General features: G+C 50.0%; 10 protein-coding genes across 10 annotated transcripts; 5 read left to right on the forward strand and 5 right to left on the reverse strand.

Moving 5' to 3' along the window:
• Nucleotides 1-1437: 1437 nt before the first annotated feature.
• PFICI_06190 (uncharacterized protein) lies at nucleotides 1438-3375 on the reverse strand (the record flags this gene model as incomplete). The annotated part of the gene is made up of 6 exons (XM_007834771.1): nucleotides 1438-2462; nucleotides 2526-2784; nucleotides 2852-2882; nucleotides 2920-3098; nucleotides 3159-3189; nucleotides 3245-3375. The coding sequence occupies 6 exons, from the start codon at nucleotides 3373-3375 to the stop codon at nucleotides 1438-1440; spliced, it is 1656 nt and encodes a 551-aa protein (XP_007832962.1).
• A 1402-nt stretch (nucleotides 3376-4777) lies between these two features.
• PFICI_06191 (uncharacterized protein) lies at nucleotides 4778-5495 on the forward strand (the record flags this gene model as incomplete). The annotated part of the gene is made up of 2 exons (XM_007834772.1): nucleotides 4778-5332; nucleotides 5403-5495. The coding sequence occupies 2 exons, from the start codon at nucleotides 4778-4780 to the stop codon at nucleotides 5493-5495; spliced, it is 648 nt and encodes a 215-aa protein (XP_007832963.1).
• A 1154-nt stretch (nucleotides 5496-6649) lies between these two features.
• PFICI_06192 (uncharacterized protein) lies at nucleotides 6650-7458 on the forward strand (the record flags this gene model as incomplete). The annotated part of the gene is made up of 3 exons (XM_007834773.1): nucleotides 6650-6765; nucleotides 6857-7009; nucleotides 7083-7458. The coding sequence occupies 3 exons, from the start codon at nucleotides 6650-6652 to the stop codon at nucleotides 7456-7458; spliced, it is 645 nt and encodes a 214-aa protein (XP_007832964.1).
• Nucleotides 7459-7933: 475 nt separating this feature from the next.
• On the reverse strand, nucleotides 7934-8912 carry PFICI_06193 (uncharacterized protein; the record flags this gene model as incomplete). The annotated part of the gene is made up of 3 exons (XM_007834774.1): nucleotides 7934-8507; nucleotides 8607-8739; nucleotides 8816-8912. The coding sequence occupies 3 exons, from the start codon at nucleotides 8910-8912 to the stop codon at nucleotides 7934-7936; spliced, it is 804 nt and encodes a 267-aa protein (XP_007832965.1).
• Nucleotides 8913-9567: 655 nt separating this feature from the next.
• Nucleotides 9568-10114, forward strand: PFICI_06194 (uncharacterized protein; the record flags this gene model as incomplete). Its single annotated transcript, XM_007834775.1, has 4 exons — nucleotides 9568-9576; nucleotides 9735-9806; nucleotides 9902-9972; nucleotides 10042-10114. 4 exons carry the CDS (start codon nucleotides 9568-9570, stop codon nucleotides 10112-10114), a joined length of 225 nt encoding a protein of 74 aa, XP_007832966.1.
• Nucleotides 10115-10543: 429 nt separating this feature from the next.
• Nucleotides 10544-11982, reverse strand: PFICI_06195 (uncharacterized protein; the record flags this gene model as incomplete). The annotated part of the gene is made up of 3 exons (XM_007834776.1): nucleotides 10544-11418; nucleotides 11495-11595; nucleotides 11783-11982. The coding sequence occupies 3 exons, from the start codon at nucleotides 11980-11982 to the stop codon at nucleotides 10544-10546; spliced, it is 1176 nt and encodes a 391-aa protein (XP_007832967.1).
• A 605-nt stretch (nucleotides 11983-12587) lies between these two features.
• PFICI_06196 (uncharacterized protein) lies at nucleotides 12588-15610 on the reverse strand (the record flags this gene model as incomplete). The annotated part of the gene is made up of 3 exons (XM_007834777.1): nucleotides 12588-14353; nucleotides 14406-15193; nucleotides 15252-15610. 3 exons carry the CDS (start codon nucleotides 15608-15610, stop codon nucleotides 12588-12590), a joined length of 2913 nt encoding a protein of 970 aa, XP_007832968.1.
• A 695-nt stretch (nucleotides 15611-16305) lies between these two features.
• On the forward strand, nucleotides 16306-16709 carry PFICI_06197 (DNA-directed RNA polymerases I, II, and III subunit RPABC5; the record flags this gene model as incomplete). Its single annotated transcript, XM_007834778.1, has 4 exons — nucleotides 16306-16341; nucleotides 16399-16457; nucleotides 16515-16601; nucleotides 16658-16709. The coding sequence occupies 4 exons, from the start codon at nucleotides 16306-16308 to the stop codon at nucleotides 16707-16709; spliced, it is 234 nt and encodes a 77-aa protein (XP_007832969.1).
• Nucleotides 16710-21257: 4548 nt separating this feature from the next.
• On the forward strand, nucleotides 21258-23748 carry PFICI_06198 (uncharacterized protein; the record flags this gene model as incomplete). Its single annotated transcript, XM_007834779.1, has 7 exons — nucleotides 21258-21379; nucleotides 21438-21648; nucleotides 21709-21807; nucleotides 21859-21975; nucleotides 22030-22195; nucleotides 22249-22660; nucleotides 22716-23748. 7 exons carry the CDS (start codon nucleotides 21258-21260, stop codon nucleotides 23746-23748), a joined length of 2160 nt encoding a protein of 719 aa, XP_007832970.1.
• Nucleotides 23749-24268: 520 nt separating this feature from the next.
• On the reverse strand, nucleotides 24269-25831 carry PFICI_06199 (uncharacterized protein; the record flags this gene model as incomplete). Its single annotated transcript, XM_007834780.1, has 4 exons — nucleotides 24269-24924; nucleotides 24995-25277; nucleotides 25317-25524; nucleotides 25653-25831. 4 exons carry the CDS (start codon nucleotides 25829-25831, stop codon nucleotides 24269-24271), a joined length of 1326 nt encoding a protein of 441 aa, XP_007832971.1.
• Between the last annotated feature and the right edge of the window lie 1199 nt (nucleotides 25832-27030).

A 27030-nucleotide genomic window follows, 5' to 3' on the forward strand; every position in this document is an offset into this window, starting at 1 on the left:
AAGCAGAGGCAAGGAATGCTGACGATGGCTACTAGCTGACTCTCGCTGCACTTTTGACCGAGCCCATTACTAGTGTCTTGAGAATATGGGGCAAAGCTCATGCATTCGACACTGTGATATACTGGGTAATAAATCATTAGTTTACAGAATTTGGCCTGCTGTCCGCTGAAGAACGAGAAAGCAATCCTCTTCTTCTCTGAATGAATCTCCATCTTGAGCAGCCAGCCAGTCGAGTTGATTGACTTGGTAATCCGTGGTCATCTGTACACTGGCCATGGTTTCCTAGGTCCTTGATCGCCGAGTTCCCGGCCGTGCTCGGACACCATGCCGAGGCTCTCGTCTCGAGGAAAAAGTCGCCGGTTTTGGTCCTTTTCAGCTCCAAAACGGGTCCTTCTCTGCTCCCCCACAGTCTTCACTGGGCTAGCTGAGATCCTAGTTATTCTGGGGAAATGGGGAACATTTTTGAAGAGACGATGATATTCTCATTGATAAGTCAATCAAAATCCCTTTGCTCCTGTTCACATAGTATCATTGATCTTACAATTCAATGATGTGCCACGCACTCCAAGATCGAACCTGAATCTCACATGACACAATCTGTAAACGTCAGACAAGAGTCAGTATGCTGCGACCTATTGATGGACACTCGGTCGGGACCCCCGTTTTGACATGTGAAGACGGGAGCGGCAAACCCCAGATCTCACGCCTTAGATGTATAATATTTGCTGTTAAAGTTGGATGGGATGCAGCTTCCTGTCACGTGGACGCCGGCTGTGCGCCCACGTCCGACAAATCAAATGACCTCACACTCTAAGCCACCTACTGAGTGCTTACTTGGACTCGACATTATGGTACATGGGTTAGAGTGGTGATGGAAATTTCCCCAGATTTTTCCAAACTTTGACATGTGAAAGACTGCCCTGCTTATACATTTGTTTATTTTTTGACATGGCTACCCCCCACACGATCAAGTGGATTTCGATTGTCTCTTTGTAGGCAAAACTAATATAGTCCGTCTAAAGGGACCAGTCGACGATCATTATTGATTACTTGTATCTAAATCGTGGACGCTGATAGGCTTTGTTGGCCCGTCGATCGATGCATTCGCCGCAGTTCCTATCCTTGCTATTGTCCTACAGGTAGCATTAATATCAATTTCCGAAATGTCACTTGTATCTCGGCCTGCATGTGATGAACTGACAATAAGACAAGAATTGAACAAATGTTCATTCAAGCGATGATTCTGTGGCAACGATATCTGGGGAACTCATGATGTTGCTGAGACAGAGCAAGACGAAAGTAAGTATCGCAAAGAACCATGGTGCGAAGCTGTAAAGAAGTACAGGACTCGGCTTTGCTTCAAGGTCAAATACATCCAACTTGGCCGGAGAAATGACGTTCCTGCATCTCGAGCAATCAGCGTTCCCCGAGTTACTTTTAGTCTTCAAAGCTCAAGCTCGAACCGGCCCAACCATTCTTGACATTATACTCTGTAGCGTCGGTCGTGCCGTGCAACGTCTCGTAGCGAACCATTTCACCACACGCGCCGCTACCACCCTGGAATCCGTCAATGGATTCCTCGCCCACGCAGCCGCCCCGGATCAGTCCCGCCACGCGATCGCCGACGTCGTGGCCTTCGAACCAGGCGCCCTGGAGGTAGCCAAAATACGAGGCGCTGGTGTGCTCGCCGGCAAACCACAGACGGTCGACGTTGGCGCGGAGGTTCTGGTGCATCTCAAGTGTGGTGCCGGCGGGCCAGTACGAGTAGGAGCCGTAGGCCCAGGGCGTCTGTGTCCAGCGCGGGTACAGAAATGCCGTGGGCTCGGGGACCTCGACATCCGGAAACATGGCTCGGAGTACGTCCATGACTTCTATGCGCGTCTCTTCGTCCGTCATGCGCTCGACTCGGTACGATTCGCGACCCGTCACGGTCACAAAGATCACGTGCGAGTCTGGGAAGAAGCCCTCGAGGTCGAGCGACTGCCAGATGGGATACCAGCCGCGCTGTATTGGGTCAGCGTAGAGAAAGAATTCCGTGTCGTTGGGCCAGAAGCGCTTGGGAAATTGTAGGAAGATCTTGGTATAAGTTCCCATCTGGAACATTTCAATGGCAGTTCTCTTCCACGGCGGCAGGGCCGGTTCGAAGCTGACGGCGCCTTCGTGTTGCAATACGCCCACGGAAAATGTGCATATCGCATAGTCGGCACAAATACAGCCACCGTCGCCAATGTCGATCTCTACGCCTGAGTTGGAGTAGGTAATGTTGGTCACCGTTGTGTTGAGCAGCAGGCGTGAGTCTCCAGGCTTCAGGAATTCCGACGCCTCGCCCTTGACCCAGGTGTTGTGGCCGCGCTGATCGATGATGAAATTGCTCTTGTTACTGAATTGCCGGAACGTAAAGTTTGAGACTGCCTCATTGAAAACCAAGGATGTCTCCTCAGGAGTGGCGGCTTGTTCACCATCTGTCAAACCAGTCAATGGACTTCCATGTGGGCAGTGATTTGGTCTGGGTAGAGGCGACGAACCATACATGAACCATTCTACAGCCTCTGCGGCGGCTGGGTTCGCCCGCTGCTCAGGCTTCCACCCGATCAGACTGAGGCCCTCTCGAATTGTCCGATCCTGTATGTTGTCGGTGAGTAGTTCACCGGCCTCGACCGCCAACCGATCAAGGAACCCTTCAAACTCAGGGAGTTCCGAGCTAAAGTTCGCCGCTCCAGATTCGTTATATGTCGAAATGCTCGAAAGATTGGAATAATGATTTTTAATATTCCATTTCTTCTCCTGTATAGATCAGGTTGTTCAGCCGCAAATTAATTGTCCATGCGAAATACATTTGCGGAGCACTTACAAGTCGCCAGATTGGGTTTTCCAAAGAAACACTCAGCAGAAGACCGAAGATATGGGATTATTGATGACATACCTGGATGACGATGATCGTGTCCACCCAGACCTTGAGCCCAATTGGCTCCGAACTCGACGAGTATTGGACGACCATTTGTACCTTTGCCAAACTCCGCGTGGTGCACTCTACCACCAATTTCGTCTTGAAGTTCAACAATCAGAAAGTCTTTGACGGAGTGGTTTGACAAGGCTTGCTAGATGTCCGAGAGCATATAAGCGAGAACACATTGTGATAGTATGCCATCTAGACCTACAGCCGCTATGATGCCTGCAACTCCTGCACCCCTAACCGTGTTGTCAATGTCCGCGTGAAATCAGGGTGGTGTTCCGATAAACTCACAAGATAGCAACCTGAGTGCGGCGACAATCCTTCCTAGACGATTGGGCATTCTGCTTCTGATTATCGTCAGTTGGGAGGGCAGTAGCTAGCCCGCAAGTGAGAAGCAGGACTGCCTGTTGGAGAATGACCATCTTGTATGATAGTGTGGCAAGCCTGACGGTTGTGTGGAAAATTGATCGGAATTTGGTGTATTTAGTACAAGTGAATGGATCTGGCTCCATGTATTTATTTACATACAATATAAGCGAATTCATTGCCTCCATTTTTCAGTTGGAAATAGTCGGTAGGTCGGAGAGTTTGAAATTACATGCTTTCATCCGTCAAAATGAGAGTTGTACCCATTACTGTAGTCAAAGTCAACCTTCCACAGGTTGACGCAGCAACATCGTTACGGGGTCTTTGGTAACTCGTCAATATCTGAGCTATGTCCTATCTGAAGACATGATGTAGCGTGGAATGAAGTTGAACATTTTGATTCTCATTGTTTTCCAAAGACAATAAGATTACCGACTCTCCATGAAGTGTGCACGGCATTCCCGTAGCTGCGCATGTCTTGAATGGTCCAATATGTGTGCGCAGGATCGTCCTACACGCAGCAGAGCACATGTCCTGCCACCAAATTCATTGGGTTGAATCTTGTGAGAGTCAGCTCGGGGACAAGCCGCCCGGATTTGGATATCAATCGTTTCTCCAGGTCTAAGTGACTCATCAGGCAATAATTCAACTCTGTGCTCTTTACAATACACTGGTAGGGGTACAGATCGGGTTCGTGGTAGCATTCCTTCAATGACTTAAAATACAGAAAAGTGATATTTGATTTGCGAAATTCGTAATCATGCAAATATAGTCGTCAAAAATTGCGATACTCTATAAATTGCGATGAAGGCGTAGGAATTGGTTGCATCTTCGTTGGCCATGTTCATCGTCACCCTGGCAGAAGCAATCGGTTCATCGATTCCTCTGAATTCATCACGCGAGCAGTAGTATATGTGGAAAGTTGACTTTGACTACAGTAATGGGTACAGAGTACAACTTTTGTTTTGACGGATAAAAGCATCAGACCCCGGGACTTCCGGCTTGACGGCTATTTCCGGTAGGCTGTGGGAGGCAATGAGGTCTTGTGCACTTTATTCAACTACATCGTGAACCCATTTAGCCAGATCCGTTCATTTATACTGAATGCACCAAGTCCCCATCAATTTCCCACAGTATGAAATAGGATCTTGGCATTAGCGGATCTCAGATTGAATGGCATCTTATCGAGTTTCATCTAACCTAGTGGAATCATTCAGCCTTACACAAAGAAATATTCGAAACGATTAAGCCTTGCTGATCGCACATAGACTGGGCTTGGCCAATGATGTCATCCCGCGGTCTAGATAACGGCCCCAGCAGCGACGAACTGCACGTCCAGCTGACATCAAATTAGTATAACCCGCAAAGACGTCGTGGACCACCGACCGAAATTACCCCATTTCCCCAGGCTTGGGAGATGAATCCTAGTCGCAATCTTCCATACGATATTTCTAAAGCATGAAATCAATAAATTTATACAGTGTCGCTCTCCTCCTCACGACTGCGACCTCCCAGCTGCTCGTGCTACCACCCGACGACCGCCCCGCCAGACCCAACCGCGACCAGCGACCCCTCGATATGGACCCCACGGGCCCCGGCGGGTTCTCTCTACCACCATTCCTCGGCGGCGGCGGCGGCGGTAGCGGGAGTGTGGTACTCTCGGACGTGGTAGGCAAGGAGCGCAGCATCAACCTGTTTGCGGGCTTCACGCGGGACGTCGAATCCGTGTCGCAGCGACTCGACGACCGCAAACAAAACTCGACGGTGCTGGCACCGCTCAACAGCGCCGTCGAGCGGCTCCCGCGCAAGCCCTGGGAGGACGCCCGCGACTACGATACCCTGGGCGCTGAGGCCTACGAAGGCGATGATGGCCAGGACCGCGCCCGCCGGAATCTGGGACGCTTTGCCGAGGCACACGTCGTGCCTGTAAGTCCGTGGGAAGAGGGCGACAAGGTCAAGACTTTATTGGGCGATCGTGAGGTATGGTGGGAGACTAAGGATGGCAAGAAAGTCGTAAGTAGCTACATTACTACATGGTGCTAGCGTCTTCCCTGTACCAGAATACATTATTGATCATCTACAGATTCTGCCAGACAATATCGAAGTCGACAGTGTGGCTAGCAAGGTTGGCAACGGCGAGGTCTGGATTATCAAGGGCGTGAGAAATTATGCCTAGTTAAATCCTGCATTTATGTCACTGAACCTCAAATCTTGATACCACACGATAGTAGCAGCAATTCATAACTGAGTAGCTGATCGTCGACCTTTTTTTGGTTTCTACATACACGACATGGCGCTGCCCAAGGCATACTCACATCAAGACCTTCGTTGTGGTTAGCTCTGTCTCCGAGATGCCGAGTCCCGTGAAGATGGATACCCTAAAATCATTACTTGTGCCTGCCTGGTGGCCGACTTTGGACTTATTATTTTTGAACATCTGAGCCAAGCCGAAGCTTTTAAAGCCTCAAGAGGGAAAAAAAAGTGGTTTGGGGAGTATAAGAGGAAGACATATTGAACGACACAACTAAGTCAGCATGGACGACCTGCAATTTGTACCTATATAGATGGATTCCAGGTACTAGATAAAGGTGGCTCTGTTGTTGGCGGGAATAGGACCCCATGCAGTTCGTCCATTTCGGCAGGCTTCTCTACAAATAACAAACGGCATCATCTATTCTTCAAGAAACATAGTAGCATTTATTCCTTTACAAAGGAGACGTTTCCACACGGTCAAACCTCATCTCCATTGACTTGGGCAACGGATTGGACGGGACATTGTGGCCAGCAGTGTAAATTGCTGCCGTAGTAATGGAGGGGCTCGCTCGGGAGCTCTAAGCTAGCCTGCCGCAACCAAGTGGGCTTGGTTACCTCGGACAGCTTCAGCGAGCTTCAGCCACGTATGACGTTGTTGACTCGAAAAAAGGTCCGGGGCCAGCTTTTTGGGGCCCAGAACCCACCTTGACAGACAGACACAGCCAGCAGTTACGTAGCCAAGCCAAGGCAGCTCCCCAGGGATTATTTGACCTGGCTTGACTGGCAACTTGACAGGCCACCTATTTTTTGACTCCTCCATAAAAAGCCCCCAGGAGCCAGACAACACACACGCACACATTGCTGTCCATTCTTTGTCCTTCCTGCACGCGAAACTTGTATTGTCTTTGAGGGCAACACTGAAACGGGAAGAAAACACCCAGCAACGACAACATACACCCACACGCTTACCTCAATTCCCGATTGAAATACCGTCAAGATGACGCTCTACTACACTCTCGTGAGTCCTGATTCCAGCCTGCCCCGCGCCTTCCGCAAGAAGCTGCCGCCGCCGCCGCCATGATCAACTTGCTAAATATCTATAACCAGGTGTTCCTCCTTCTCGTGACGGAGATGGCATTGTTCATGCTCCTCGTCTTGCCGATGCCCTTCTCGGTCCGCCGCAAGATTTTCACGTGCGTTGATCTGCCCGCTCCTCCCCTCAGTCGCTGACCCCGCCGGCTCGGTCACACGAGATTGCTGACATTGACACCCTGATGCCTATAGCTTCATTTCCGAGAATCCAATTATAGCCAAGTTACAACATGGCTTAAAGATAACGTTCATATTCATCCTGATCCTGTTCATCGACAGTGTCAACCGCGTCTACCGCGTTCAGGTTGAGCTTGCCCAAGCTACCAACAGCGAAAAGGGCAGTGCGTAAGTACAATCTCAATAGACTCGAGAATCCAATCGTTTCCGATGTTATATATGCTAATTGTTTTCTGCACAGCGCTGTCATGGGCCACGAACGTCTCGAAGTCCAGGCTCGCAAGTTCTACTCTCAGCGCAACATGTACCTCTGTGGTTTCACCCTGTTCCTGTCCCTGATCCTCAACCGCACCTACACCATGATTCTCGAGGTCCTCCGTCTCGAGGAGAAGCTCAAGCAGTACGAGGGTACCGACAAGAACACCAAGGAGAGCGCCAAGCTTGCCGCTGCCGGTGATGCTGGCGAGATCTCCCGTCTCAAGAAGGAGATCAAGCTCAAGGACCAGGACATTGACACGCTCAAGAAGCAGGCCGAGGGTCTTCAGAGAGAGTATCACGATCTTACTGAGAAGTACGGTGCTACTCAGCCCCCTGCTGGCACCCGTAAGGACAAATAGATTGCCTTCAACAACGCTTTCGAGGACATCCTACCGCCTGACTTGCTTGATTAAAGGCATCTTCCTTAATTCAGGCGACAGTTATTTGTCTGGGTGGCGTATAGGGTACCACGATAGTGGTAACTTGCTATGCCCCCATTATTTTTTGATGATCAGATTCACCTGCAGCGTACATGTCTCAACAAATTCGCAGCAGTAACGAAGCGTGGTTGAAGAGCCGGCGTACTCGGTCTATGGTCACAGGTCATGATTGGTCTGGGGAAAAAATGGGCGTTGGTATTACATATGCATGTGTATAATAGAGGGAAACAATGGATTCTTCTTTTGACCAACGTATCTTGGGCATTACATGTGCTGATTGGTCCGTGATAATTTACAATATAAGCCGAGGTGTGCCCTTGCGGAATTGACCTATTTACTTTGAATGTGCGTAGAGTTTCTCGTGCTGGCGTCTTCAAATTAAAGTAATGTTCTCTTAGGTTTCCTTGCCTCTCTTGGATCGCCGAACTGGTCGCTCTGGTGAATCACGACGTGGCTCCTTTTTCCGTTTTGTGCTGCTCCTTCGTGAACCAACCTCGTCAACGGTCTTACTCTCGGCTGGAGTTTTGCCACTGGGGGCCTTTTTCGTAACCTTTGGCTTTTCCACTGCGGTCAAAGGCAAGGCCTCATCCTTCATAATTACATAGGCAACTTTCTCCACGGCGGTAGCGCTCACATTGAGCCTCTGGACCAGCGCCTGCGCCGCCTGGTTGAGCTCCGCGTACTCTTTGGGGTTGTACTTGATGGGGGCCTTTTGGCCGCTGCAACAGAGCCACCAAAAGGCCTCGTCGGAAAAGAAAATGACACGTTCCGGGTCGTGGACGGAGAGCAAGAGAGACGCCGTGGCCGGGCCGATGCCCTTGAGCTTGCAAATGGCGGCGAGAGCAGCGGACGCGTCTTGTCCTTCGTCCCAGTACGCGCCCATGGCTTGCTGGATCGTGTCCGCGACCGTCCCTCCGTCGTTGGAGGATACTAGCTTCATGAGTGTGGGTCGGAATTTGCCATGGCGACTGTATATATGAATATCGTGAGATTTGATTAGCACATCGCGAATAACCCATCACCACCAATGAAATGAGAGCAAGATGTTGATGATGATGTCTACCTACAGCTTCCAGTCTACGAGGGTTTTCACGTCATCGTGAGTCATGGTTCGCTTTGGGCTCTGGGAACGAAACTGTTCTGGAGCTTTTTCATAGCGGAACTCATCGAGCTCTGATAATGTCTTTTGTCCAGCCTTGGCTATATCATACTTGTGCGGTCAGCTTTCAGCAATGCCATACTGGATATGGTTACAAGGGCTCATGACGTGTTTTACTTGTTGATATTGACTCAATTAGAGCCGGGTATTTGTTTAAGAGATCTTGGAAGTCATCGCCAGAGATGTCCTCTGGACGTGGTTGGTTTTTGGTCATCTTGTTTGCTGCTTATGTTGGTAGTTGCCCAAGAAAGTTCAAGGTGTATATTCTTGTATGGTCTTGTTCAGTCGTGTTACTAGAGATTTTGTTACCGTGTTTCAATTATGCTCGTGTAAGGATTATTGATTGTACGAGTAAAGGTATTGTGTAAGTGAAGTATGAACTGTCGGTGGCCTCAAGTCCCAGTGACGAGTCAACAAAGCGGTTTTGTTTAGAATAGTAGTGACGGATCAGCCAGTCAGAGCAGCGGGTTTTTACAGAGATGCATTACGGTCTGGACAAGCCGGGCGCTATCATCGAGTGTGCGCGAGCCGATGAAACCCCCCACCAACACTGGAGTTGCCCGTTCCAGAACTTGGGAGGCCCGCCCAGGCTTGTTCACCTTAGTACGAAAATCAAGTCGGTCTGTTCCGCAGGTACGCTGTTCGGGAGCCACTCAGGGAGGGAGCGCAACAATTTTTAAGGGTCCCCAAATCCCCGCCGATCAGGAAAAGGAAAATCCCATCCTCTTTTTTTTTTGTCGTTTGTCTTCCCTTCTCCGTTTGCGCCGATCGTATCCTACCCGTACTCGACGACTATTGTCCGCCTCTCTTCTTGATCTCTTCAAGTTCCATTGATCGAACTCTTGGTTTCAATTCAACAATCATACAAAATGGGTAACGTGAGTACAATACACCGCTCCTTTGCCCAGGAGTGCTGGCATCAGTGGTGATCAGCGCATCGCGGGGTAGTGTACGCTGTACATTTGCCCTTGATAGACCTTTGAAGCAGAAGAAACCACACGAGAAAGTCAACCGTGATCTAACATGTAAATTATAGGGAGCCAAGGCACAGCAGAAGCGTGAGCGCAACGCAAAGGACAGCAAGGTCGCCAAGTCGCAGCTGAAAGTGGTACGTCTTGCTCCGAGTCCATCTCGATCCCGGATGACCTGGGAAAAATGGAAGAAATTATTCCCATCTTACATGCAAACTAACACTTTTTACAGAACCAGGCTGCCATGGACATCCAGTGCCAGATCTGCAAGTCGACGTTCCTCAAGACCACCCGTGCTCCCCAGTATGTGCAAACGAAACATCTTTAAACCCAAGGGATTCCAATTGCTGACACACTACTTTCTTTCATCAGGCTTGAACAGCACGCCCAGAACAAGCACAGCAAGGCGATTGCCGACTGCTTCCCCACCTACACTGCCAGCTAGAGCAATAATCGCACCAAAGATCCTTTGTTTACCGTGGGCATGGGGCTGTTCATGGGAAACTGTCTGCCAGACTCGGTGTGGAGCTGGTAAAATCAACTCAAGAGGAAATTCAAGGACCAGGGGGAAGAGGGAAGAAGCGAGCACAGCACGAGGCGTATCATTTGTGGCATTTCAGAGAAAGTAAACAGGGAAAGAGGCATACAAGACAACGAGCATTGATGTGACGAGTCTACGAGCAATATGAAGCTTTACGCATTCCAAGAATGATTCACGAATCACTCAAAAACAAACCGTCTCCTTTACAGTCTATAGAAGCAGAGCAAGGATCGGATTTGCCCGTATTGGCTTGCTCGAGTCTGTGGATTATGGTCTTCTGTCTCCTATTTCTTCTAGGCAATCTTTTGCGCTTCCCTATGGCTTTAATCAGCCTCAATGACCAGCAGCGGCCCTCTCCTCCTTCTCCCGCTTCTCCCTCGCCAACTGCGCCCTGACGTCCCGCAGCAGATCTGGATACCACCTCTCGGCCACGTCCTGGTGACTCTTGACGCGGTTGCGCAGCGTCGCCTCGCCCAGGGTCTTGGAAGCGCCGCCGCTACGAAACGTAAACTCGACATCATCGAGGCGGCGGCCGCCCCCACCGGAGCGCGCGAGCACGGCGCGGCGCTGGTCCTTGATCTCGGCCGGCACCTCGCCGATGCCGACCGTCTCGAGCTCGTCAAAGGTGGCGTCGCCGCGCACGCCCTGGAAAAAGGGGATCGAGAAGCGCGACCCGGAGCCCGCGGCCGGGCTCAGGACCCGGTGCGTCGTCGAGACGCAGACGCCCGACGTCAGCGCCTCCATGCCCTGCCCAATGGCCACGACCAGCGTCCCGTCCACCGGCGGGCAGTCGATCCACTCCCCGCGCGTGTTTTGCACCTGCAGGCCCCGGTGCCGACTCGCTTGCAGGAGGTAGCTCGTCAACATGCTGTCCTTGTGCGGTCCTACGCCCTGGTAATGGTCACTACTGTTTGTCGTCTTGTCTTGTCCGTCTAGTCCCAGCTCCGCCGCGTCTGGATACCGAACGACCTTGAGCTTGTGCTGCTGCTCGCTGCCGTCAAAGTAGCGGTCAAATGCCGTGGGAGGCAGACCAATGGCCTCGGCAATCAGCGAGGTAAAGGCGAGGCTGATCCGGCCCATGGACGCCATGTACTCGGTAAAGGCCGGGCGGAACCCCGGAAGCACCGCCGGCGACGGCCACTGGTTCGGCGCCAGGAGGTTGTGGTGGAGCGGAGCATCTGAGCTGGGGACTGGGTGTTCAGTGCTTACTGTTTTTCCCAATTGATAATTGATCTTGTCAGCCATGATGTTGATATACTTAATTGTAAAGGACAATCAACTTACGGTCAATCTGCTCTCGGTGGTCGACGGCGCCTGCGGTGATCTCGGCCGACAGTTGCGAATAACCAAGGAATGACGGCGCATTCTTCATTTCAATTTTTAGTCTGGAAAATATTTATTCTTTAGTGGGACGTTCCATTGCAGATGGGCCAAATCGCACTCCCAAAAGAAGGCGAGAGCGTGAACTCGACTATTATAAAGCTTGGGAGTATGACGACCATGAAAGAAATTACACCCAGAATAAGCATATCGTGGTCTGGGAGTTTTGGAAACAAGGAAAATAAATTATACTTTTCTTCCATTGGAATGTCAAAAAACCCCTTACCCTCCTGAATCACATTTGCAAAGAGCGCGTCGGATATGCCCACGTTCTTGAGGTACAGGAAACCGACTTCCAGAAGGGCATGTCGCAAGTCTGCCAGGAACGCCGGCTTGGTGGCCGGGTCGCTAGCCAGCGAAAGATCTAATAATGGTATCTCTTTGAAGGACATGGTGAAAGCGAGAGCGAGAGATCAAACTCAAGGCGCCTTAATGAATGGAATCTGTTTACCCGGGTTAGTTGACTGTCAAGCCGATATCCTGGACGAGGGGAAGTATATCATTTACATGATAGTAGCAATGGCACGATGCCGATGAAATGACCACCTCTCAAAGTCAACCCTCTTGCCCTTGGTCGCGGTAAATGTGTCAAAATATCTTTTCAATTTTTTGGAATGAGTATGATCTTGTCTAAATCCGATGCCTGAGCCTCCAACTACGATTGGTGATTGCCGATGGCGTAATCCCTAGATCGGCTGCTCTGCCCCACCTGACGGCTATTCGATATTCGTTCCTCTTGGTGGTTCGCTGCCGCCTCGCCTCCATTTGTACACTGAACAAATATCACTTGATTTCCCCTTGGCTCTTGCTATTGTGACTTGCGCTGTAGCATAACCAACTCCTAGTAACCACGAGTAAAACAATACTCATGGCCGTGCAAATATGAAAACTATCCCTGCCTAGTATTCTTGGACATGGATAGATATGCCAGCTCGTATTGCTTGGAACCCGTTTCTTCTTCTATTTTTTCTCTTCTCGAGGACTTCGCAAACCAAATTTATTGCGACTTTGCCGTAAACAGTTTGGTCACCTGGTAAAACATATCCTCGATGGGAGGCATAGCAAATGGCGGTGCAGCATCGAACAACTCTGCAAGCTTTTGAGGCGGAACCACCACGGGAGAAGAATCCTCGTCTTCCTCCATGGCATCCTCGACAACGTCCTCCATTTCCTCATCGCTGGCAGCATCGTCCTGTTCTTCGTTCACAATAGCGATCACGCCAGATTCTTGGCTCTTGTCGACTTCTGTCTGATCCAGGTCGATGTCTGCTAATGATTGAGCCACCGCCACGGATGTAGCGTCATTGCTCTGAGTGATTGAACAAACTTGGGCAGATGCATCCAGCACCAGGTAACCACTTGAACCAGGTGTCGTAATCAAAGAGACTACTGGTTGCGAGAATTGCTGAATGAATTCGGGTTCCGACTGATCAGCATTGAAAACAGCAACTTCGGATTTGATGACACCAAGTCTGTTCTGGTTCGAAATAGCGACGGCAAAACTGCGAGAAGGATAATCAACTGCAAGCTGCGACAGCGCCTGTACCGGTGATCCACTTGTCTCGGAGCTAAGCTGAATGCCATAGACCAACTCGTCCTGCACAATGTCGTAGACAACAAGGTCCTGTGACAACACGACAAGCTGAGAGGCAAGAACGCGAAGACTCTGAATCTGGCCATTAATGAGGCCATCCAGTGAGTCAACAATTGCGCCAGAGTTGACATCGACAAGGTAGACTGCGGACTCGGCACCATTCTGAAAGGCACAGGCCAGCATGGAACCATCCTCGGAGAACGAGACGGCACCGCTACGTTGTCGTGGTGCCTTGACTGGCACGACATTGGAGTCGGCAAGTGCCTTGTTCTCCTGGAGATGGATCGTGTTGACACAAGTCCAGCTCTCCAGCCCCCGTCCTGTTCGGCTTTTGACTACGATTCCATCACGCTGTCGAATGGCGGGCCGCCACAACCTTAGAACTCCATCCTCACCTACAGTGGCGAATGTATGTGAGGTTGGATCTGCTGCCAGGTCAAGGACGCGCTCATCACGCCCAGTGTAATGTGGAGCATTGATACGGGCAACTAATTCGAGGCTCTGGCCGTCAGCTGAAGCACTCCAAAACTTGAGGAACACCTCGAGTCTGTCGGATGGTGTGCTTTCAAGGACTTCAGTGTCCCTTGAAGGCGGTTGCCACTCGTCTACAGTTGCCAGCCACTTTGCATCGTGGGAGTAGGCCATATGAGCAACTCGTGGTTCTGTGATGGGGAAGCCCTTTGAAGTCGTATTTACGTCTGTTGGGTGAGTGCGGGTAATCGCCTGCTTGCTAAGACCCTGCATTGTGCTCAGGTCCACGGTCTGGAGGAGTGGCATGGACGGCATGGCGCCAGCAGGAGCGCCTTGTTGCCCGTTGCCGACACATAGGAGCAGGCGTGTGCGATCCTTTGGGTCAATGATTGCTGGTATCCTGGAAACTGTTCCCTGGTCCTCAGCGTAACCAATTCTCCTGACAAAGTTGTCTTTCGAAGGCGGTCGGGGAGTAACAAGGGACTGAACGCCGGAAATGTAGGTGGTGGGTTTCATTTCAGCAGTTGTCATGATCATGGTCGAATTGTCCCCAAGGTGAATGACATAACTCGATCCTCTAGCAGAAATGACAATATTTTCTATAGTGGCCGTCAGATGTGGCAGAACGTCGATCTTCTGGGTATCCAATTGCCATTGAACCAAGACAGACTCTGAGCCACCAGAGATGATATAGTTTCCTGTGAATCGTATTAGCTAGCTGACAACGCAGATGATGAGCAATCAACGTACCATCCTGGGACCATTTGACAGCGTGTACGGCCTTTCGGTGCCAGTGGTATTTACGAGGTTGCAGGGAAGCGCCCCGGCCAGCCTTTTGCAGATATCTCAGCTGGGGCAAAAGATCATTGTAGTAGTAAATCGATCCGCGAGCACATCCAACAACAACTTCCATAACAGGCTCGTCTCCAGTCTGCTGTTGCGATTTTCGGCTGAGGTGAATGCGCTCGGCGACACGGAGATCGATACAAGTGATTTCGTCGGGGCAATCGAGAACATAGAACTCGTAAGACAGCTCCTTGATAGAGGGGATGGTGCTCGTGCTCAAGGAACCAATCAAAATGTTGTTACGGGAAGAAGCCGCCAAAGATGAACCATTGTTCATAGACTTGAGATTCTCGATGATTTCACCACGGGATAGAATGGTCTTTTTGTTCTTGATCATCATATCCTGTACGTAGCATGCCACCACGTGCCAAGTCTCGTTGGCCAGAATAGAGACAAAGGGGACGTCGATGAGGCGATTCTTCATGAGCATGGGTGCTACCGTGAGATCGGTAAGCACAATGCAGTCGAGTTGAATGGACTTGTCGAAACCGATGCCAGCTACCCAATCACCCTGCCATATCCGACCGGTTGAAGATGCAATCCAAAGGAGGTTTGGTGAGGTTGGCGATAGGGAGATGGCCACAACACGCTCATTCGATTTGGCGGAAAGATCCAGAGTAATTTTCCGGAACAGGAGCGAATCGGTGGCAGAATAAATCTGGACTGAGCTGGTGTAGGGTATGATCAGGTGTCTGCAAACGTATTTGATTAGTACTTGATACAGATGAGACCTTGCGTAGGATGCCTTACCGATCATCGCTGGTCAATATGGGGTCGATATCCAGCATCCTGCCGCCCACGGACTGGGACACCTTCCACGAGGAGGGATCCTGCTTCCTAGCTATTTTGTTCGCCTTTTGCTGCGCCTGCTTCACCTCGTGCGCTTTTCTTTCGACAAGAGGGGATTCATGGCCAACACCATTCTGTTCGTTTGGCTCCGACACGGGCGAGCTCTCTCGGACGGACGCAATCAATTCTCTGCCCTTGTTCTTGAGCTTGTCTCGCTTGGTTCGCTTGCTCTTGCTGTACTCGTCGGCCTCGCGCTTCCTCTTGCTTGCCGCCTTGGCCTCCTGCGAATTGGTCAGAGATGCGCCCTGGGTTTGGGTCATTGTGAAGACTCTTGCGAGGTACTCACGTCAATTGTCGTGCTCGGTGCCATTTTCGGTCAGAGGCAAAAGTCGAGAGTCACTCCAAAGTCAAACAGGCGGGCGAGCAAAGCACCTAGTATAAACTACACTGGCGATTGCCTTGAACTTTTGGAGGACTCAAAAAAAAAGTTCCAGGACCTAGGAGCGATAAGCCCCACAACTGTCGCGATAAGACATTCAGCGACTTTCTTAGTGCTTTGTACCTCTGCTACGAGGGGCTACATCCGTAGGCGGGTACATTTTTTTTTTCGAGAATGAATAATAGTTCTGGTTTGGATTCTTTGTTATAAAGCAAAGGGGATCATTCCGTAATGATGGATTTCTGATATATGCTATTTTCTATTCTCATTATGGTCCAATCAAGTGGAGAGCCATAGAAAAAAAAAATAGTATGTATCTTGTTCTGAGCATTTGTTCTGGTACGTGGGTTGCTAGCAAATGCGAACACGTGCTGATTGGCCCATTTTGGCCAGTCGTCCCGCCTCCAGGAAGGCTGCTGCTGCGATCCTAAAATTTTGGAGAGCCTCAATTCCTGCCATTCATCCAGCCAATTCTTTGTTGCGAACAAGGCCACCACCCGTCCATCTCCACCTTGTAGCTGTCGCAACTCGTCAAGGCATCAAACAAACGATATTTAATCGCTTCTCATCGGCAAAATGATTATTCCAATCCGCTGTTTCTCGTGTGGCAAGGTATGGAAGACACGAGGGAAGTAGCCCCTACATTCGAGATGCTAACGCGACTGGCAGGTCACCGGTGACCTGTGGGAGAGATACCTGAAGCTCGTGGATGACGGCGCGACGGATGGGTTCGTATCATCCCACCTCCCGAACCGCATTGCGCAATACTAACCTGGACATGACAGTGAGGCCATGGACCAGCTCGGTCTCAAGCGTTACTGCTGTCGCCGCATGATCATGACGCACGTCGATCTGATTGAGAAGCTCCTCAAGTAAGACTTTCCACCAAAACAATGCACAACAGACGAGGCGCTGACCCTGGAAATAGGTACACCCCCGAGGGACGACACGAGAAGAAGGTCACACTCCACCGTGGCTAGACGATGGCTGCGCAACAGTCGCGCTGACCAAGACGGGCGCGAGACACTCGGAAAATCCTGCATCATACAATGGCGTTAGGCGAAGCGATTTTGAAATATGGCGTTTAGGGGCATTTGACATCACTTCCTCCCGAATAAGAGAGCTACACGTATGAGATTGTATCGGAAGGCCATGCCAGCAAAATCTACATGGAACAGGCATAGAAAGGTCGAAAAGGGCTGAGTAAGGCATACTGCACACCAATTTTCTCAGAGGCCTACCTCGCCGGCCGCGGTCTAGATGAAGGTCACAGGAAAATTAGATCACTAGATTTCTGGAAGGGGGCGTCTGTTGTTGAGCAGTGTGCAGCGCGCTTATCAGTCGATATAGCCGCGTATTGCTTTGCAGGGCTCAACAAGGGATCAACACACACATCAACAAAACAAATCTTGCAGCCGACATCAGATTTGAATCATGTGACCGTGGCATGTGTTGGCAAAGCGACTCACGGCCGTCTCTTGGCTGGAAGTTGGTACCAACAAGCAACAAGCCATGCACCATTCTCCATCCGTAAAGTATGGGTACTCTATGGACTCATCACGGCGCTTGGAGGCACAGACACATGCTACGTGGTTAGATACGCTTTGTTGTGCATAGACGAGCAGATGGGTGCCACACTTGGCCAGGGATAAATGCAAATATGATCAACAACTTGATACGACAATTGGTCATAACGGATATAGGATATATCATAGCACCGTGACAAAGAACCAGGATGCATCCGTCCAAGCACATGTGGTTCTTCGTTCATGTGAATGATGAATACCTTGATCGCCCACAATCGTGCTAGTCGGTGGTTATGAACCAAATTTCGACCTCGTAAATGACCAGAGAAGGATGCTGCATCGACTGTGTGCTTAGCTAGTCAGGTTTCCCTCGCATGTCTTCAACCAACATCATGCCTGAATGGCTAGCTAATCCCCTGCCATGTCGTTCTGGAAAACCAAAAAGGAAAAAATATGGAAGAAAAGATATACTCTAGCCATTATCACCAGGATATCCTTCCGTCGTACAACTCACCATGCACCCGACAGTCTGGAACCAATGACAACTGGTTAGTTGCGAGAAGCCAGTCCCTATGCAGCGTAGAAAGCTCCTACCGAGGTGCTAAGTAGTAGGTGATTGATGCTTGTAAATCACATTCCTCGGATGCTTCTCCACTTTGTGCACTGCGCTTGAGATTCCAACAGTCCAGCTGCATGTCTTTATCTGCCGAGCTAGTATGGTACGGGCGCCTATTGCACCATTTCTATGGCACGCCGTTTTCCGCACAACAGATTCTTCTTGTGTGTTTTTCTTTTCTTTTCTGGTTCAACTCGATTTCTAGTATTGGATTTCCCAAAGCCTTGAGGTGCATGCATAGTATTCCTACTGCCAAGCGTTGAAGCACGTCGCTATCGAGACAACCTGGCATCCGAAGCTTGACCACGCCTGTTGGAGACTGTATCCAGCTAAGATGTGATCATACAGAGTAGCGCATCTTTCTTTCTCTTTATCAAAGTGACTAGACTAGCTACGAATCCTCTGAACAAAAGAAATGCTGCCATGTGCGAGTAGGTGCTTGCAGTCGATCCTTTGCCTACCCCAGCCTTATCAAAAAATGCCCAAAAAGCTTGGTGCCTCTCTGGCATCCTACTGGTCATCTCGCTTGACTGGGTATTCCTAGTTCCATCCTGTCTGTCGGTGAAAGATGCCCTGGAGTGGAGAGTTGAGCAATGACAACTACCGACTGATGGGTCAAAAGTGTCAAGAGAGGCTGGGGCCACTTGAAAGCTCAGTCTTTGGATTCCTCGATAGCTCGCAAAGAACCACTCAACATCTCTTCAAGGAGCGGGATCACCGTATTCTAGCAAGCGCGGGTAAGCCACGGAGCAGTTGGCTGCGCAAGCGGCTTGCCGTACCACGGAGACGTCTCATGGTCCTACTCCAACGCAAGACCAAAAGAACTGCCTTACAGTGCCTTGCAGAAGTGCAGTCTCTCGGCCGTCCAGACTACTTGGTTCGGCCGGGCTGAATTGTACATACATATTCCGTACGTACTAGATGATGATACCGCTCCTAGTACGAGCATCACGGCTGGTATGCGCCAAAGTTGAAGTCTGGCATATGTCTGCGAGCGACCTTGGTGCAACTGGGCCGTTTGACGAGCGTCTTATCGAATCTGCTTGGTCTCATGCTGCTTACACCGAAGCACGAAAAGCAATGTTGCGGCCAAAAATCAAGTCTTATTTGACTGACAGCACAATGGTGGACGCACTTACACATTCACACCACTCTCAAAAGTCGTATTATTCCCAATAAAGAGTCGAGAATCGAGTAGCACTGAAGTGTGTTGCTGACTTGGCCCCCACGGCCTGGGTCAGGTATTTCTTTTAGTGCTTAGAGCCTTGTTCGCAATCGACGATTTCTTCATGTCATGAAAACGAGAGAAACCAGCTCTCATTCGCCGGAGCGAGTGCATTCGTTTGTAAGATGTCATGGATTCTTTAATCATTTGCAGAATATTGGTATTATGGGTGAGATTCACAAGTTTCGTGGCTTTTGATTGTAGACTTTCAGTTCTCAGTGACTGTCATGGCCCCCCCCCCCCCCCCCCCCGGGGAACCGGCCTGAGAAACGCTACTTCCCCGAACCGGAAGGCACTCCGGTCCCCTCCTGCGGGTCAAGGTAGCCTCTGTTAAAAAAGCGTGAACCAGATTGTCGGAACTTCCTGGTTAAGCGGGCAAAATACTGCTGCAGGACTTTGCCTTGTCAAGTTCCTCCATTGAGCTTTTGACTCATCGTTTTCAGGCGTTCATCACAGAGTCAACGTACAGCAAAGAGCCAATTAAGTCCTAACAGGAGAGACAATTATGTGGATCTCCGACTATATTCTTGCGATAGTGCTGGATTGGCTCGGGCTAGCTATCTAGTACCCATCACAAATAAACTCTGCCGTAAGTGAGCACACGGATACAGTTGCCCGACCCAAGAGACGGCATCATCTACCACAAGTACAATTGTCGATACTCGCAAGAACTTTGTAGGCTCCCGCCGTCCAGGGATAACCAGCCGGCTGTGAAGCCCAGCCCGGACGATGATGACCGTCAACCTAGACTATCTTGACCTTCAGAATCTTTTGTTGCCCCGATGTGGTGGTTTAGGACTCTCATCATGAATGGGCTAATTTCTATATCCTGCAGCCCCGCTCCATGATGGCCCAAGTTGGTGAGTGACCAGGGGCCAGCCGGTGGGTGGGAATCCGCACGGGAAGACTGTGAGTGGCCAGATTGGAGTCGAGTCCACTGCTATTAAGCGCCGAGGGCCTGCTCGGTCCATGCATCCCGCACTGCGGTAGAGCACCATGAGCCACCTAGGTGACTTGTGACTGGTCAGCGTCCGTCCCCAGTGGTGTATCCAGAGGTCACAAAAGACGCGCATTCAGCAGGCTAATGTCTTGTACTGTGGTATACCGGAGCAGCTCCAACGCGAGACAGCCGCCGCCGCCGCTTGCTGCAATGCATCTCGGCCTGAAGCATTCAACGAGACCAGCAAGAGAGGACGAACGATAAGCTGGCAGGACGGCAGCGCGGCCAGGCGTGGCTCTTCTGCACATCTCGACGGAACCTGAGGCTCTATTGTGCAACTACCATGGCACCGTACAGCATTCTTCGTAGACAGAAACCCGCATGAGATGTCCCAACGGCAACGACTACAGGGCACACGCTGGGTAACGGTTTGCCGTCGACTCCGCTTGTGTCTTCTCCCACTTTTTCTATCTGTGCTTCCCTGTCAACCCCAAAGTACTCAAACCATTGGCTGCCTGCTATTCTTCGATTGAGCCTGGTGCCTGTCTTGTATCTCCATCACTCCCCAGAACACAGCGCGGCCGTACCCTTTCAAGCTTAGACAGAGCCAGCACCCAGAACCTGCCCGAGTCCTGACAGGTCTGTCTACCTAGGTAGCCCCTCCGTCGCATGAGCCGACCGAGAGACAAACATTCATCTTTTTCTCCCACGTTCCCTGTCGATCAACGTGTACTCCAGCCAATTGTGCTCTGGCAAGATTCTTCCTTCAGAATTTCAGTAATAGCGTCTGAATATAGTTAGTCGGCCCGGCGCTGCGGCTCTCTACTGCGGCACAAGCAGCTCAGGGTTTCTTGCCTACTTGCCGAGACGAGACGCTGGCCGCGCTGTGTCGCTTTAAACAACCATATCCTCTCACACCCGCTCCCTCGCTTCCTGAACCAACCTTTGTCTGAAGCTGGACTTCCTAGGGCTCCTGATTCCGGCCACCTACAAGGCGCATTTCTGCTGCGGTGCCGACAATTCCCATCGGCGCATCTTGCTTCACTCGCGACTATATACTGTTAAGCGCGCCGCCGCTGTGGGGCGTACAACTATATTCCCTTTGGCCCCGATCAAAGCGACCAACCTGTCCGTCTGTCGCTAGAAATCTTCGAAGGCTGGTCCCAGACTATAAAGACCGGCCAAGAAACTCGACCTGAGTATACTCAGCCCAAGGCAGACATGGCTCTAGAAGCCCCGTTGAGGTCATCGATTGACGGTGTCATGTCTCCCTTCTCGCCGCATACAGATATATCTGTATCCTCACCAGAGTCGCCTGCACGTCAATCGCAATTCCGTCCATTGTGAGTTGGGATCATGTCTCTGGACTTGTAAGATTGCTGATTGTGTTTGCTCTCAAAGGTCTGCTAGTTCTGCAGAGTCCAATTCCCTCCGTCCCTCCTCTGCCGCCGGTCGATCATCCGCCATGAACAACCACTTGATGAGCCCGAGCGATATCGTAGGCCCGTCGCCGGTAACATCAGTCGGGACTGAGGTCACGGAAATAGAAGATGATATGTCGGATGACGCCCGTCTCGAGTTTGCCAGTCCAAGTTCTACACAGTCTTCACGGGTGGGTATTTTTCTGTTTGCTGGGAATTGTGGAGGTATTCTTGGGCTGACCCTCTGGTAGCTCCTGATGCTGAGAACCAACTTGCCCGATCACGTACGCCAATCTTCCAGTGAGGAGGCTGTCTCAGTTATACATGCACCCGAAAGCTTCCAAAGCTGGGTTGGTTTACTCGCGCAACCAGCTCATGTGCCCGTGTTAATATTCTTCTAGGCCTCCTCAAGCTCCACCATTGAGCCTCTTGATGAGTCAACGCGAAAGACGTCGCCCAAAACCTCACCTAAACCCGAAGCTATTCAAGTTCCACCCCCTATGGATCACATGTCAAAGGTAGGCTTACAATCATATTCTTGAGCTCACAAACTATCCTAACTCAGCCATTAGGCTCGATCCCCAGGACTTCCTACTCCGCCGCCCATTTCTACAGATGTCAAGCCGATTAGGTATAGCCTTGATAGCGCTACTCCGCGAGCCCAAAACTTGCAAGAAGTTCAGAGTCTACTAAGCGACTCTGCAAGGCTACGTTCGAGTAGTGCCAGTAGTCTTGAGCGTAAGCTCGTTCCAAAATGTTCATGCTTGCATACTTTACTTACGATCTCCTAGTGATTCCAGAGATACGGGAGCCAGAGACGGATGCCGACATGGATCCTGAAGCGGATGATGAGGATGAATTCGTCACTCCTTCAGGCGGCGAAGACATGGAGATCAGATCGCTCAAGACAGCGCTAGCAGAATGCTGGACACTGTGCAACACCCTCGCCACATTGAGCACACATCATCGAGAGAGGGTCTTTAACACGTCTGGAACACCCGATGCTCACGAAAAGGCATGGAAGGCATGCTGGAAGCTTTGCCAACGACTTTACGACAATCGCGATGAAGATGAGCAATATTTCAACGTGAAAATGAATCTCGACCTATGTCGAGACTTTTGTCAATCGCTCTTTGATGTCAGAACAAAGAAGGATGAAACTGCAGATTCTGTATTGAGAGTGAGCTTTGAGCTGAACAACCAGTAAGTGGCCCAGTCACCGTTCGTTGAACACTGATTACTGACTATGTAATCTCAGCTTGTATAGCGCTCAGGACAATAGAAACCTCCCAGAAGCTTTTCGCGAACGCACCTTGGATTTTTATATAACCCTCTGCCACCGGCTCATGAAGCAGAGAAATGAACTGGCAGAGGAGACCGACTCTCTGCTTCGCGCATGCTGGTCCTTGGCAGAAATGCTCTTCAGCCTGCGTCAGAACAAGCGGGACAACAAAGCCCCCGATGAGGAGCTCCTGGGTTCGGCCGTTCAAGCTTGCTGGGAGCTGTGCGATATCTTCCGAGAAGGGTGGACTCAGATTCGACCAGACAGAGGTACTCCGAAACCAAATCACACCAATTTCTTCACCTTCCAACGAGAAAGAGATCACGGAGACCAAGACGGCCGGGCAAGCCGAGCGTCAAATCGTTCAAAGCGAGATAGTTTGAGAGGCATTCCTCAGGAAAAGAAGAAACCGCTGCCAGTGCCGGAAACGCCCGTGACAGAATTTGAAGACACGCCAATCTCGCCGGATAGCGAGTCACCTCAAGTACCAAACATTCTGGTGCTTGGCACAGAAAGTAACAGAGGCGGGCACTGGTCCAGTAGTGCATCCAACCTGTCGGGCTACTCCCAGAGTAGTCAAAGAACGTCCAGCACGGCTACAACCACCACTTCGGCAGAGGACATGAACGTTTCACGAATCAAAATGTTGATTCTCAAAGCTGCAATGAATGTCGGTTTCTCCAGGGACGATTCGAGCAGCCACGGAGGCGCGGCGTCGCTGCAAGCATTTGTGAAATCATTGCCGACGGGCTCTTTCGGTTCACTGCCGGCACATACCTCCATGCTGCAAAGCTACAAAAATCTAGTGCTTGCCGATTCTTCTTTCAAACACTCCTCGTCACTCCCAAGTCGGGGCAAACGAGTTTCGGCTACAGACATGGCCAAGAGTGTGGGCTGGATGACGCAACGATCAGGTCAATACGGCTTCCTACGCGAGTTGTTCAAACTCGTCTTTGGCTTTCAGCTAGAGGAAGCCGACTCCAGGAAGAATGTTAGCATTGCCGTATGATCCTTCCAATTCCGAAACGTCCAATCTTCATTCAGATCTTCATCTCCCGTCTGGAAATTCATTCTTTATGGTTTATGGTTGATGATTTACCATGACTATATGATTTGAGGATTTAGATCTCATTTTTTTATTTTTGTTTTATCACCCCTATAGAAGATACCCTTTCCAGGACATGTTGGCGTTATTGGGGATGAGCGGATGGAGTTTCGCAGCCAATGTCAAGGGAATTCACAAGTCATGTCTCACAGATATGCGTTGCGAGCGATCGCACGAGATTGTGTATCGTCTCGGTTCAGAATCAATATTACGAATTATTCATTATTTATTATGGCCATAAGATCTAAAATTGAAAACCCCCTAATCATTGTTCGAACAATCAGACTATGATCGAGATTTGTCTTCTGCCCTCATTGCTTATGCATGTGAGAAAGCAATGGAACAGAAGGAGGGAAGAAAGGGTACACTTCGATGTCACCGAGTGGCTTTGTCTCCCTCCTAAATAATACCCAAATTCCACTTCTCAATGACCCTGTCTAGCTAGACTCATGACCTCATTCACCATCTTTAGAACATCTCCCATACCAGCAAACGACACCTGGCCGTTGGTGTCGTGACGGTGCGTAATTGGCAGAGGGCAACGATCATGTTTCCCCTTGTACCACCAGCCGAGGGCATCCCAACCTGATCTTGCTGCGTCCGTGCAGCCTTGTGGTACAGCTGGTGGTTCACTGGACTGGTTCTCAACCATGCCGCGGTCTAGTATTGATGATTGTACCGGCACATGAGGCTCTGGTATTTGGTGGTCGACTTGGTGATGGTTGTCATTATGTTGACTTCCTGGTATTTCAGCCATTGGTGCCACCGGAACCGAGGTAACTGGATTCTCGTGCATGTATTCGAATCCGGGCATTTCGATTGATGGCACCTCTTGCGCTTGCGCTTGTGGCTCGCGGTGATAGGTTTCTGCCGTAGCCTTCTCAATGGTGGGGGCCTCGAATCCTCCCATCTCGGGTCTCTCGTAGCAGGAGACTTGTTCTTGCATTCTGTGAGTCGGACCCATCGTATTAGTATCGCTTGGCTCATTTCTTTGCCCATAATTAGGTAGCGAGAAGTCGAAATGATCGAGTGAGGTGTCTCCGCTCATCTGGAATACGTTTTCGCCATTCTGCATGTCAACTATCATTGAATTAGATACACCTGCATGTTTTGGGCCATGAATCCATGTGAGAATGATTGAAGTACTGACAGTTGAGATCCATTGAGGACAATACTGGGTCAATCATGCCGCTGTCCAGCTCAGCTTTGTCGGCTTCCGTGTCTACTAAAAAAGCTGAGAAGTCGAAGTCGCTTTCGATACTAGGAATAGTCATATTGGTGCTATCATGCATTGATGTAGCCGTTTGTTCTGCAGAATTGGGAGTAGGAGTAGGAAGTGGCTGAAGTGTTTGCATCGGCGAAAGATCGTAGCCCATCGAATTCGGAGTCACTAGCGAGCCATTCGAGAACCGTGAGGCATCTACCTGCCCGTTCTACGGGTTGGTAAATACATCACCGTTCTGAACTGGTACATGAGGTGCTAAAATCGAAGGTTCCGATGCCGAGCCAGCGCTCCGATGACTAGCAAGGCTTTGATGCCTCGTGCCTTTCGGAGACGTCCACTCCGAAATATCGTCGGCTTGCCCTGTCCCGGGTCCCTTCCTCGCTTCTACGACCAGCCGAGACCGAAGAGCCGCCTTTTCGGGTTCGGTCATCTTTGTTCGGTTTACTAGGCAGCAACTACCGAAAAGCGATGTCAGCAATCATTCAATCGGCAGTCAATCCCACCAAGATAACTTGATTATCAAGTCATGGACGACAGGCGCAAAAAGCAGGTGTAGAAGAGGAACGCTGAAGAGTATACTAACCCGAAGTCTGGGTGGTCGCCGTATGTGACCCTCATGTACTTCAACTGGGCTAAACCCCAATCTTGGGTTCCGAAGCGGTTTTTGAAGAGCGCGATGGCTTCTTTATTCGAGAAACCGGCCAGAATACATTCAAGCGCAAACTGGATCTGTGCCGGTCTGTATTTGCGTCCACCAGCCATTGTGTATGTATATTGGATGGGTTATGATGAGAAATAAATGATTAGGGAAGTGGAGATAGGCTTACTTGACTATGTCAAGTAATTATAAGAGAGATAGATTGATGGACGATGACGATGTTCTGTCGGCGAACAGGTAGAGGGACTGGTGGGGGATATCGTCGGTTTTCAAATTGAAGTCGTCAATTAGTCTTGATTGATGACTATGGATACCGGAAATCGGAAGGGGAATGGGTTCAATAGGCGAACTTAAGAGCGTATGGTATGGATGGATACTGTCAGTATGATTGACGATGTGTGGTTGTTGTGTTGTAGTCACCAGTCGGTAGTGATGAGGAAGAAGAAAGAAAGAAAGGAAGGGTTGAATTGAATCAGCGGCAGAATTTATAATTGTTGCGGACCGGAGCTTGGGCCGGTCAGAGCTTCTGAATTGTAGGGCTCGGCAAGCACTCCAAAGGACTTTGGACCAGCTGACCAGGGGAGCTCTGAATCACAAGATCATATATAGGATGAAATGGAAAGCCTAGAACAAGTCTGGCAGTTGCTTCTTTCGTCCAGCACCAGGACCTATACATATGGGACGATATTGGAAACTGGTGACTTCTATTGGCCCGACTTATTTGAACCATATGGCCATGCTATCGTCTATGGCTTCATTGCAATTGATCTCCTTTTTGAGATGTGCCCATGATGCACAGTCTACGATCTATGATCTATTGTCGCAGTCCAGCCCTTTCAAGATGGAGTATAAGTTTGAGAAGATGATCAAGCCAAGAGAACGGTTGTCTGGCTGTCGTTTATATATCCTGTAATAGACACCAAGCAAAGCTTGTTATCAGTGGCAACAAATATGACTCTCAGCCTCAACAAGACAAGTTTGACTTATTCCGTCGTATCATCGGTGGAAATATTGACCAATGCTCAATGATTGGTCGTGACTGATATTCACAGTACACAAATACTCACTGACCAGTACTTGTCATAAAACATTAGATATATCAATCCAATTTAAACATTGTTCTTGGATATTTAGATACAATGTAGTTGCCCCCTTCCCTGAGTCAGCTATTATAAGCTATAATCAGCAAGTTACAAAGCTAAGCTAAACACAAAGATGTACCGCAATTAGCTCGCTATCTATATTTATCACTATCTCAAGATTACCTATCTTGGCAGGTATACATTATACTATTTCATTTGTA

This window comes from Pestalotiopsis fici, assembly GCF_000516985.1.
Source record: "Pestalotiopsis fici W106-1 unplaced genomic scaffold PFICI_Scf_4, whole genome shotgun sequence".
In the NCBI taxonomy this organism is placed as follows: domain Eukaryota; kingdom Fungi; phylum Ascomycota; class Sordariomycetes; order Amphisphaeriales; family Sporocadaceae; genus Pestalotiopsis; species Pestalotiopsis fici.